General features: G+C 38.9%; 1 protein-coding gene across 5 annotated transcripts in view; it reads right to left on the reverse strand.

Annotated features, from left to right (window-relative positions):
- The window catches only part of PCNX1 (pecanex 1), a 436,152-nt gene that overhangs the window by 216,552 nt on the left and 205,946 nt on the right, over positions 1-13,654 (reverse strand). For 4 of the 5 annotated variants that reach the window (XM_069208962.1, XM_069208959.1, XM_069208961.1 and 1 more), the window contains exons 9-11: positions 7,849-7,942; positions 5,911-5,968; positions 2,577-2,785 (exon numbers count right to left, since the gene is read on the reverse strand). In XM_069208962.1, the coding sequence (XP_069065063.1) occupies positions 2,577-2,785; positions 5,911-5,968; positions 7,849-7,942 (361 nt within the window). The remainder of the gene's footprint in view (positions 1-2,576; positions 2,786-5,910; positions 5,969-7,848; positions 7,943-13,654) is intronic. The other variant, XM_069208960.1, reaches the window with a different exon arrangement.

Raw genomic sequence — 13,654 nt, forward strand, 5'->3', positions numbered from 1 at the left:
TTCAAAACCTTTTCGGAGGTCAACAACATGCATCTTTTGATTGTTGTTGTTAAGTCTGAGAAGCACTCAGGCAAGACAACATTTCGGAATGCCCACTATACACTTAAGTGTGGTGTCAGGGGGCCATTGTGCTCCTTGAACAGCATCCCTTGCTTGGTGGTGTACCTCCTCTACACGTGGATCTCCTGCTGTGTAGCTCAAGTAACCAATCCCGATTTGTAAGGTAGAGCACTTTGCAGTACTAATCGATTTTGCACTATGCTTTGCGTTAGAAGTTATCACAGTTGAAAAACACAACATTAAGCTCCGGCACTTGAAGAAATTCCAAACTTCACATGACACAACAAACTACTGTAAGATCATCTAAACAACATGTCCAAGAAGTAGATAAACTTCAGAGTGTCAAAAGCAGGGAAGACAAGCAAGCAAATTCTTGGGCTAAAGTTGTAAAGCCTGCACTCCAAGTCGTCAATTACCAACCCTCCTCTCCTCTAGGTACACTCTGCAGGATAGATTATGTTTGATAATCATTGGACCTCTCAGGCCTGCAAAACAGTTATCCAAGGAAAAACCAAACAGAGCACTCCGATACACCAGAACACAGATTGCAACAGGAAAATATTCCTGTCTTGGCCATAAGGGCCTAAATGGAAAAAGTCCTTGAAGGAAGCGCTAGGATTACAAATCTGTTATTTTAAGTTCAGGATGTGCAAACCAATGGCCTTCTGACAGGTCTGCTAACAGGCTCAAGCCGCAAGAGTCATGTCTATTTGAAAAATTGTCTGAAACTATAACTTCATAGCAACCTGTTCACATTTAACCACCCCCTGTAGGTAATATTTACTAGAAAAACAGAATGCCTCACTAATACTGTAATGCTATAACAATAAGCATTTTTTTTAATCTAACTGATGCGCCATGAAGTGGCCTGTTGCTGGCATGTGTAGACAGAAACTATAGCTAAATGCAATTATAAGGTCAGTCAAAGTATGTAAACCTTACAAGCTGCCCTACTGAAGGAAAGCGAAAGACAGTAATATGATTAATTTACAAAAAACTAAATCATAATACATTTTACTTGAACTTATTAGGCAGAAAATACACCGTTCCACCACTAAATCAATTGTCTGAGACTGCTTTTTGTAGATCTTTTTGATACGTGACAGCAGATAATGACAACAGCCACTTTGTCTTGCCAGTTGTATGGACGTAGTTTGATATGCATGTGCCCTTGTACGCGGTCTCTACATCCAACCCTTGCATTGTCAGTCATATGGCTACTCAGAGCCTTCTGCAGGATGATTATTCAATTAACTATTAGTGAAATGCAATACCTTCCTTAGGTGGATCCATCTACGCTGGTGTACACAATCATTACCAGTGCTGGGGTTATTCACAGACCAACTGCTGCACACTGAAGTCATAATGGAATAGTGGTTCCTGATTTGATAAACTAGGCAAATAATTATGTGTAGGACAATGGATGTCATAGCAATATATATCAAACACACTGCATAAAGGTATTTTAATCCAGAGAATATATGTATTTATTCAATTTGGCTTTTGCAACGAAGGAAGGAATGCAGGAAATGTGTGAACAAACATGCTTAGGGCTCAAGTAAAACACACAACACAATGAGGAAATACAAGGTGTGAAAAAACATGGAAACCATATGGCCAAGGACAAAACATCCTGGGTTTTACTGCAATCAGAAACAGTTGCAACTTTGACATGACAATCTAAAATCCAATATGGATGTTGTTCACAATGTTTTGAAACAAGAGATTAAGAGGGTCATCAAGACTCAAAACTGAAAAAGGCCAGAGAAGGGGGAATCAGAGGAAGGGCCAGGTGTCCCTATTACAATTAGCATAGATTAAGCCACCAAGGTTCCCGAATAAGTGACATCAGATGAATAAGTGACATCAGATGAAGAAGCAAGACACTTAAATTAGCCTTCGGTTTTCGTTAATTCTGTGTTGGTAGCCACCTTTTAAAAAAAAGTTATGAACATATAGTGGGCAGGTAGAATGAAGATGGGTCAAGTAAGATCAATCTGGAGCATGCGGGACACTGTTAAAGGCATGCATTTTGGTCACAAAAGGACCCTAAGAGCAGTCTCACAAGAAGCTGGGACGGCAGAGCAAATATGTTGCCCATAGCAGAGTCAGAACCCCGTTAATCTCTTGGGTCAAAACAGTGTCAACATATGAACTTTGAATTAAGTCGCGCAAAACCATTTGATTCAGAACAAACCATGATGTTTTCTCCTCAGTCATATGTCTCATTTTTTCACACCTTGTATTGCCTCATTGTGCGAGTCACTTGAGAACTAAGCGCTTCTGTTCACTAATTACTCTGTCACACAAGACAAAGTGAATATTTTAAAACTCTGCATCATAATATCTTTGAGCACTAAGTCTTGGAATTTGTCATGACAATCATTGTCCTACACATGATTGTTTATATTAACAACTCATTAACCACTGTTCTATAGTAATTCTTTATCTCAGGTTTCATGGTAAGTGACAGGGTGCCCCAGTGCCTGTATGTAAGCTTGGAGAAATTAACTCACCTATCAAACAAGGCCAAAAGGGTTAACCGGTCAAAGCTGATGCCAATCCAAAGCTGAGGCAGAAGCCAAAAACGATAATAGTGTTTTACTTTGTGGGCCGCTTCCACTTGTGGCTGCATGTGGTCCTGCAGGTCAGGGCTTAAGTAAATATCATGTTGTTCCAGCAAATCTGTACTTAGGCGGCTCAATCGGATCTGTGGGAAAGAGAGCTAAAATAATGTTAACAAGAAAGGAGGCACATTTGTGAAATATGTAAACAGGTTACAATGCAGATTATCACTTGAGTAAAAGAAAAACAACTTACTTGTAATAATTCTTCCTTAATCTCAGTAATCCCACGAATTATTAAAGCACAGAGACATGTAAGGGGGGGCTGAACTACCAAACCTAAAATGCGTACCATCAGTATAGTTTCTGTGGGGATTATGTTATCGCTGTGTAACAGTTAATTCTGAAAAGGCCCAACAGAGTGGACAATCATCTGATTTCCAAGCAGAGGACGACAGTGCAACTCAGCAGAAGGATGTGGACGTTGGAAGGAGAAGGGATAAATCAGAGGGAAATAAACTTTGCTGTTTTTACATGCTGCAAGTGGGTTTCACAGCTCTAAAAATGCATCAATGCACCTAACTACAAGGGTAGTGAGTGCTGAATAGCCTACAGTCAAGGTAACTGCCAAAGTAAGGCAAGTAACATCCTTAAGCATGAATGCATCAAGTGGCCCTCTTTGAATGTAACCTAACAAATACATACAGACTAACAACATTATATGACATCTACACAAACTGTAGAGTAACCAAAATGCCTCTTAAAACATGGTTTCAATAGGAAAACCTAAAATCCACGAACATGTAACAATGAAGGAACCCAACACCATCCCCTCGGAGAAACTCCATGTAGATTTCTGACTGAAATGTGAATCAGCAACGCTCACATATGTAAGAGTTCAAATTGGCATAATATGCTTTCACCACAAGAAGAGAGGTCTCTATGAAAAATAAATATTTGGTTTGTGTAAATGCATCACACAATCTGATAAATTTGAAGAAAGTTTAGGTATGTATGATCACGTGGAAAAATAAAAGGAACATATACAACTAACAACTGTTTAAAGTAAATAAAAAAATGTTGGTTGTCAAAGTTACAAATTATGTTTGTTGTGAATGTTGGGTTGTAGGTGTTCAGCGGATGTTTGCAGATCTACATAAAATCATCTGTGTGTAAATATGTTTGTGTGAACTTGTCTGATGCATGTGTCTGACAGCGTAATCTATGCTTATACATGTTTTCATGTCAGTATATTGGGGATCAGTCGGATTTTTGTTTACTTGTCGATGGAGGGAGTATGTGAACAGGTCCGGGTATATAGCTATCATGTGTGGCCTTTTGGGAATGATTGATTTCAGCATTTATATATTTTTTTATTTTTAGTTCATACCTTTGAACATGCCCATGTAGAATAATAATTTTTGCGACTGTGCGAGTGTGTTAGTGCCCAATTTCTGAAAAACAGTGAATGTTCCGGTAAGGTGATTTGGACAACTCAGATGACCTTGATTAAGCAACTAGGGGCCAGATGTACAAAGCTATTTAGCATTAGTTAACAGTCCGAATTGCTTTTTCGGGCAGTTAAGAAATGCTAAATGGGCTTTTCAGGTGTTCAAAGCCCTTTAAAGAATTGCAAAATGCAATTTCTACCAAGCAGAAATCGCATTTTGCGATTCCCAAATAGGAAATCACAATTAGGGATTTCCTATTTGCGATTTCCGAAGCACATGTACAAAGCATTTCCTAAATGCAAAATGGGCATTTAGGAAATGCAATTACTATCGACTCCAAGTCGTTGGTAACCATGTGCAATTTAAAAACAGCACTGAAAGATGCTTTTTTAAGTGCAATAGAGCACACACATTTACCTAGGGTATATGTGTACGGCACATGTGCACCACTATTTTTGGGGTGCATCGGGGGGGCCTACTGCCCATAGGCATCCTTGGTTTTGCATTTCCCAAATAGCAATTTCTCAATAGCAAATCACTATTTGGGAAATGCAAAACCGACCCACAGGAACAAATGCAATGGGATTTCCTAATTGCAATTTCCTAATAGCAATTCCTACTTTGAAATCAGTTATCACATATATATAATTTTGCATTTCCTAAATAGCGGTTTCTATGGAGTCGCTATTTAGGAAATGCAAAATTGCATGTTGATACATCTGGCCCTTAGTAGCTACAACATAGAACATAAAACTTTATACATATGTAGTTCATCTGAACTAGAACATTTCTAACTGTGTGAATTTGCGTCAGTGACTGAATTCAATGAGTCTGAGATTAAGTAGCTAGGTGATAAAGCAATATTTAGATTTTTACGAGAAGTGTTATTTAAATCACATGACTGCGGCTGGGGTAAAGGTTATTTGCAATGCTTAGGATGCGACAATCTGTGTTAACAAAGTACAACTATTTAAAAGCATGGCCCCTATATGGCAATGTACAATTGTGGGGTTTGTTATTTATGCTACTGTTCCACGCCTCTTTCCGATGAAAGCATTACTTCATGCTGAAGTAGTGCTGACAAGTCATACTCAGCAAACTGCGTTAACATGAGTGACGCCAACGGTGAGCAAAGTCATGCGATACGGATGGTAGTTTAGTTTAACTACTCACTTTCAAGGGTTGTTAGTGGCCATGTCTCCGCGTTACCCACAGAACTCTACATTTTGGCTTTCTAAGATACAAGATCGACCCTATACAGGTTTCTCCATCATTTGTAATGTGAGCTCTTCACTAACTCTTCTTGTCTTTATATTGAGTAAGGGTGTGGACAAGCACCAGTTACTGCGCGTTTCCACCGTTCGCAAAACAAAATGATTATAACAACTTACTTTAAAATACAGTCTATACGATGAACATGATAATTTATATGGCAAGTGCATGCACCAGACACCATGAGCTCATAAGCATTTTGGTACACCCTTTCATGCTGACCAATCAAACTTTAAGTCAATGAAAATGACTAACCTAACGTACATTAAAATAGTTTGTTATAGCCTAAATGTCATTCTCTTTCACATGCAACAAGTACACCTGAACACAATACCTTCATTGTACATTCCCATAAAACGTCTGTCCTGTTTAAGACCAAGAGATTAATGTCTCTGGTCTTGCGCTGACCTCAGCTAGGAAGACTGTTGTAAAATGAAAAGAGTATCTTTTTCAAAAGACACAGTATTATCACACAGTATTCTTGGTCATGCTTTCAGATACAATCGCTCTTATTTTATTGATTATGCTGTGAATACTTTCACATACATCACAGGAAAACTTACTAGCTCATGTGGGTAAAATCGTGCTGAGGTAGAACTTGAAACATGGGAGTCTGTGTCACTGTGAGAGAAGAATAAGTTATTTTTTTTAATTATGACGTCACAGTTCTAATTTTATTTTAAGTACAGAGATAAAGAAATTGTTAATTGGAGATATAAACATTACATCATCAACAAAAATATGTTGACTATCCAAGCCTTCCACATCTTCCCACCTGCAGACTGTGCTTTCTTTCATAACTGAAGTGTAGGATTAACACAGTTCCAAATCCTGACCTCCACAGAGGCTGCATAGGGTTGGGTAGCGGTCCAAAAATCACCTAGTCTAACTGAACACACGTATTCCAAAGGATTTACGGAAACCACCAGGTGGACATCCGTGAAAGTGCAGACCGGCTTCAAGCGACAGTGTATGGAAAACTTGTGCTACAATGTCCTTTTCTGGAAAATTAAAATCCATCATTCATAAGAAATAACTTGATTGACAATAAGCTATGAATGCTTAATGATACACCAAAGGAAATACGTACACAAGGTGTTTGATGACATGTAGCTCTTTAAATCACACCAAAGCCCCCAAAAACCATTACACTTTAGATCCATCCTAAAGAAAGGGCTAGGTAAGACTGCTGTTACCAGAGCTGTATAGGCCAGAAGGTATTGCTGGTATGGTACACTGTTCTCAGGGGAAGACTTCTGACATCAGATAATCCCCTGAATCATAAACCTAGTTACAACATTTACAATATAAAGGTTATTCACCCTAATCAATCTTTTGACCCTTCATTTTGCATTGCCAGTATTCTGTACGTATAGTCCATTTCTCAGTCTGAAGCTTATGTTTTGACGCTAAAACACAATGAGGATGGATGATGTGCTGCATGTAGCCAAGTCTTGTTTGACAAATATATGTAATGGTCGATTTGTTATGGCTTATGAAATGACTATACTGGAGAATGCCACTCTACCATGGAACAGCTGCTGAGGTACATTTAAGGTCCTGACACACAAACTACCTCTCTTTTAAGGGCCTACAGCTTTAGACGATCAGTGGGCTTCTAGCTAGCAGATTTGAGCTTAGGACAGGAGAATACACTTCGCTGCCTAAAGGGCAGTAGTTTCCTCTAGGCTCACCCCTCACTGATTTTGATCAATCTTCATGCACACTAACCGAGTGGATATAGACATTTTTGATATATAATAAATGAAAGTGGAGGAGGAAGAATAAGTGGCAAAATGAGCACTTAAATTTTAGCAAAGGGAGGGCGGAGTGGAAATAAGTAGGAAAGGTTGGGATGATCAATGAGTAATGAGGTCAAGCTCGATGCTCTGCAATCAGTCAGCAACAAACACTGGCAAAGGTAAAAGGTCTTGTTCAAATGAGTTATGCAGGCAATCTCGGGAATGAGCAAGTTATAGAGTAAATAAAACAAGATGATGGCATTGTTGATTTCAAAAGTAGCAGCCATCTTGGAACAGTAAAACAATGATTTATTGTGTGCAATACCATTCGAGTATGGCTGCCACATTTATTCTAAACATGGTGCTCAAATTGGAAAAGTACCGTACAGAATATATCATTGTTTTACCAGTTCAAAACCAGCTGTCATTTTGAGTCCAACTGTAGGGATCATTTTGGAACATTAAAACAATAATACACTATTTATAGTAACATTCCAAGGGGGCCACCAGGTACAGTATCAGTGGGTGCTCGGGTTAGGAAGCCAAAGATTGTAGCACTTACAGAAGGATCTAAAAAAAATTGAAGCACAAGCACACAATAGTTAGAATAGTTTATGCCCATTGCTCTATATGGGCTCGGAAGAGTGTGAGTACTTTCAGGTGAACAAACCACATCACAGCCAGCAATTCATCCATTTCAATTATGCCTCAAAAGGATAAAAAAAAAAAGTAATTTTTGACTATCCATATTACACACACCAGAGGATATTTGATGCTCTTCTTGTAGCAGGTTCAAAGTTCACCAGTGACATGTCACATCCACCTGTCTCATAGAGCGATGGAGTGAACTTACCTAGCAAAGAAAACAGTTAAACCAGAGTTATTTATTAGGCCCCTACATTCTTTCTAAACAAAAATTAACAAAATCCATTTAAAACATGATTAATCATATACTATGTAAAATACATTGTAGATACTTTCCATCTTATTTAATCACATTTACTGAAATCAAAATAAAATCGAGACAAAACTATGACAAGTTTAGCGTGTGAACAAGAGCCTGAATGTTCCGTAGTGTGTCTTTAATACATGACAAAGAATTCAAACAAGATTTGGTGATTCAGAGACAGACTGCTAGGTTTGCTTGGCACTGGATTTGGTGAGAGACCAGAAGTAGTGTTGCTTAGGTCATCGCATGCCTACTCTGCTGGGAAACTGTCAGCAGTTAGTCTAGTAGGTACACCTTGCTGGGGAGAGCTGATCTGCTGCTACACTTCTCGAAGAAATAAGACAGTATCGGAAGGGCGATGGAGGGGGTTAAGAGGAAGCACAGCAACTGCTTTGTCATCCTACTTGGTCATATTGCGAAGGATGCAATAACCAGCTGCAGGGTTTAATGTAGATTTGGTGGGTTTAGCAAAAGTTATGTTTCATGCTCATTAATGAAGCAAGACTTCGCCTGTGAATCCTACTTAACAGCTGCCAATGCAGGAATGGGTGTCTGCAATGAAGAACAGAACTCCAAAAGTGCATCTGCACAGTCTCTCCACTGCATAGTGCCGGTCTGAGAGCACTACAAAAAGTTGATATCACTTATGTTGGAGCCTGTAACAATCTAAAACAATAAAAATATATTTATAATATTTCTAAGAAAGCCTTGGCTCTCAATGTGACCCAGATGACTTGAGGGGATATTTTGTGTGGAGCTTTCATTTTAAGTACTATGAGGCAACTGTCAGGGCTCGCTGCTTAATCTCCCTCACATTATAGGCCAGTTCGCAAGCAGAATTTTACTGCACCGTAGCCAACTTTTTGGTCCTTTTCATTATTCATGTAGGAAACACAGTGGGTTGAGAGAAAGGCAGGCTTAGACCAAGGAGGTTGTGAATGTGATAGCTAATAGGTGCTAGATGGTGCTGGGAGGAAGTGGATTCTCCTAGGGGTGTTTGCACTGTAGCTGGGGTTTATTTCAGAGGTCCTTCGGGGTCAAGGCATTCTAACCACAATCCTTAACTTTGCAAAAACTTTGCAAAAGTACAACATACATAAAATAAATTGAAAGAAAACAATAGCTTCTTCACATTTAACTCACAGCTGCTGTACCTGCTCCATTACAACACACATTTGGTATTGGACAACATTTTAAATATAATGGTGGCAACTGTACTTACATGGAAATGCAAATAAAATCTATTACTATAACCAAATTAAAGCTAACCATTTTGTTCACTTGAAAGGATGAAAAGCTCAGTTTGTCCAGCCAGTACTCCAACCTGTGAACCGAAAGCTACGCACAAATCTCAGTCTGTCAAAACCAGTGTTCCACCCTAACCTGGGCCCAGGTGCTTTACAAAGTAACAGATAAAAGATTGTGGTTCATTGACTTTCTTAATTATTAATCACAAATATATAATGAATCTGGTGCCTTAGTGGTAAGAACAGACCAAACATTGGGTGGAAGAACATGACCCTAGCCTGACAAAAGGAGAAATCACCTTTCTAAAAGTACAAGGTGAACTGTCGGGTGGAAGAACATGACCCTAGCCTGACAAAAGGAGAAATCACCTTTCTAAAAGTACAAGGTGAACTGTCCGTGTATGAAGCTATCATTTTGTTTGCTAGACTGCAATTGAGAAGAGACTGGCTGCAAGTATTTGAACTTTAGATACTAGCAGTGGTGTACTGTTTCCCCTTCATCGTGTTTGTAATTATTTCTCATAAGAGGGATTTTCGATCATTTCACTGATGTGATATTTTGCCTCAATGGCTCAACTGTTATAGGTCAACCAAACCTTAAATGCTAAATCTTTTGAAAACGAGGCAAGTGGCTAGTAGAAAAATAGAGGTGGGAAGGCAGATGGTCTAGGTGCGGAAAGGGGGCACTGCAGGTGTTGCAGATGAGCGCACTAAAAACAGTTTTACAAGTTAATATATTTACTAAAGTTAAATATTTTGTAGAGCAGGTTAAAACGGCTGCATGGGCAGTGAAGAGTCAACACCAAAGATAAACTGGATCAAGTATAATCCATTATGTCTAACTTTCCAGAAAAATCTCAAAAGGCACCGAGACTATCTACCATAGCATTGTCTTCTATTAGAGTAACCACTTTGCCCATCACACATTTATTTGTTAGCCGATATGCAAGGGGCATTGAACTGTAACAGTTTTTGTTACACAAAGTGCTCAGCCTTGTCCCTGTGATCAAAGCTACCCTCCAGAAATATGTTAAGCAGATAATTTAAGGTAATGTGTTTAAAGGACAGCAGAATGGCCCAGACAGAATGGGAAGAGATACTTGAAGGAATAGGTTTCTCAAAAAATGTTGCCACCTCTCAAATTGTTGCCAACTGTCTAGCCACCTATAAATGATCTTCAATGGAAGATTTAGTTGATTAAAACAAAAATCGATTTCCAAGGCAGGTAGGTCAAGTTGGCATGGTTAGCTCTTAGTTGATGTTCAGTTCTAAGGTGCCAAGGTTAAAGGATCCTCTGAATTTCCTGGAGGAGTTGGCTGAGTGGGAAGAACCCCTAAACTTGTGCAGAAGTTTCAACTGTGCCATAAAATTACATGGATACCACATACCCAAACTGGATGAGTCCCAAATGGAGGAATAGTCTTAGAGGATTTCTAGCCACTCTACACTTGGTAAGCTCTGAATCTTGTGGGACAAAGTATACGTTTTCTATACAACAGGCACAATATTCCCAGATCTGGCAACTCTAAATTAAACTCAAGCTGGGGCTATATATCAAGATCATCAAGCTATGGCAGGGAAAGTGGAATTGAACTCCTCACCCTTTGTTATTCACAGGTGAACAAAGCAGAATTGCTGTGTATCCTCGATTCATTATGCTTTCAGTAGTGAGTGCCTCTTGTCCTTTCGAGTTATCTACAAATTCCACCTGTTGTGTTTCCAAGTATGACTGCTCACAATGGAACAGGTTGACAATTTCACAGTATACACCAGACATGCAGTCAGACATGTTTACAAGTGGAAAAAGGGTAAGATAGGGTGGTGGGAGGAAGCATTTTAGTGCACCGTTTAAGGGAAAGATGGTAGATAAGGGTCCTAGAAAGGTTCTAAACCAAAAACGAAACAGGCAAGTACCTACAATCCTTCCATTTTCCAAACTCACAAAAAAAGGTATTCACACTGCAAGCAGCTATTTTTAGCATTAAATTCTAGCCTTGCTGAAAACACTTTATCCAATTCACTTTTTACAGGACAATATTATTTTCCTGTTCTATGTTTGACTTTGTGGTTCAGTTCACAATTATTGTTTTATCCTTGCTTGTGACACCCTATTTCTCTTCTCAATCTGATGGACTAATGAGATTGTTTTGTCATCTTTCTTCGGTTCTCCTGTCTTTATTTCTAATTCTGTTTCAACCATGTTTCAGGGGAAAAAACCTAGATAAGAGATTTTAAATGCAATACCTATTTCTATGTTGCATATTTATAAGCGTCCAAGAAAAACAGGAAAATACTTTCATTCCAAAAAGCTGACTACCACAGAAAACAGAAACATATCTGCCACAAAGGCATTGACCTGGGAATGATGCAGTGATCTACTTGTGAGTTTTATAGTATTTGAATGTGTTAAACTTTGCAAGTTGTGCAACTGCACATCACATGTTGCTATTGGCAAACACCACTTTGGCCAGCTCTATTATAATTGCACAATTCCGCTGATCCTTTACAGCTAGAACAGTATCAGCTAAGAATTACAGGCCAAAGGGCAAACAAGAGAAACATTCGCACTTATGTTTTTTAGCAACCACATAAAAACATCAACTAGTACATCGGGGGGATGTGTGTGTGTGTGTGTGTGTGTGTGTGTGTGTGTGTGTGTGTACATCTTCTGTTTATAAGGAGTTGTGAAAAAAAAAGGAAACAGAAAAACACCTGAAGCATCATGGAGAGACTTTTTGGGGTTTGCATGTTGTGAATCCATAAATACTATCAGACAACTCAGTGGACACCATTATCTCCATAATTTAGCACATTTCAAGGACAAAAATTGCCAAAACCAAAGAACTTTGTTGAAACCAGCAGAAAACATCTGCCCATACTTAGTAGTAATAATCTCAATAGTCATTAAATTAAATCCAGGCTTCCTTTTAGGTTCCCTTTTTGTGCTATATTTCCTCCTAAGCTATTCATGCCAAGGAAATAAAGTATAATGTACCTCACCCTCTCTTCAGTTAAGCATCACTGTTTTGTTTGCCATAATTTCGCTATAAAATAAATGTCCTTAATTTAACATCTTCTCTGCACTAGAGAAACCACTATACACTGGGGAATCTATATCTCTTTTATGAATAGATCTGAATTTAGTAGTTGAAATTAATTACTGATTGGTGAAAAAACAAAAACAATTAATTGCTCACAGTATGGGTATGAATGGCACAGTAACCCCAGTTATGGGTATGAAATGCCATTAGTTATGGAACAATATATGTAAAGGCACATTTTTTTTTTAACTAGTCAATGGTATACTGTCCATAACTTTCAATATTGCTTCAAGGAACACAATGCCAAAACACAAAACGGTCTAGTACCAGATATCGCTCCTAAACAAAAGTCAAACCATTTCTTTCAGAATGAAACTTCAGAACTGCTGTTAAAGCCCTCATATTTTTGCATCTGGCTAGTGGCAATGACATGCTCCACTCTCGCCCAGATTCAACACAGGCACCCGGCTTACAGGCATCCTACATGCTGCTGCATGTTCCATGCATACCCTGAAGAAACAGGATCACACCACCCCAATACTGAAGGAACGCAATTGGTTTCTCTTGCCAGACCACACCATCTTCAAAACTAGCTGCATTATTTACAAAACTAACCGGACCAGCACCTCCGTCTATCTTGCAAACAAGTTCACCAACTCTATGTGATCATGGCGCATCATCAAGCTGCAGAATAAGAAGTGTGAAAAATAAACAAGACAGCAGGCCTTTTTTAATCTATGCACCTAAGATCTGGAACAACATCCCCATAGCAATCAGGACTGCCGCAAAGCTGCTCCAATTTAGGAAGGAGTTGGATGCTCATTTCTTTAAAGAACACTACATTACAGTGCGTTAACCATCCACAACCAAGCTCCCTCATTGAAGTTATGATTGTCTTTGACCATGGGTAGCACTCCTATGCCTTTTGGCTAGATCTGTGCTATAGAAAACCATACACATACATGTCTGTGGAAGGACAGTAGTTTGGGCCAGCTAAATCTCAAACTTCCAAAACATCTTGTGTGTCTGCAATAAAGAAATTACGGCCCAAGGAAAAGTTGTGTTGTAAGCCACATAAATGAACTGTCTTAAAAGTGCCCACTCACTATCAAGCAATCCATGCCTCATTTTAGATGAAATGCAAGCAATGAATGGAAACCAACCCTATAAGTTTCAGCAGGCTTCAAAACCAGAGAACTAAAGTTTTAAAATTAAGAAGTATTTCCTGTACAACATTAAAGCCACTGGGCACAGTTAAGGCATAATTTACTTCACAAAAAGTGTTTTAAGAAAATGCAAGCAGTGAACTAAAAACAAGAACTCTCTAC

The sequence above is a fragment of the Pleurodeles waltl genome, chromosome 9, assembly GCF_031143425.1.
Source record: "Pleurodeles waltl isolate 20211129_DDA chromosome 9, aPleWal1.hap1.20221129, whole genome shotgun sequence".
Taxonomy (NCBI): Eukaryota; Metazoa; Chordata; class Amphibia; order Caudata; family Salamandridae; genus Pleurodeles; species Pleurodeles waltl.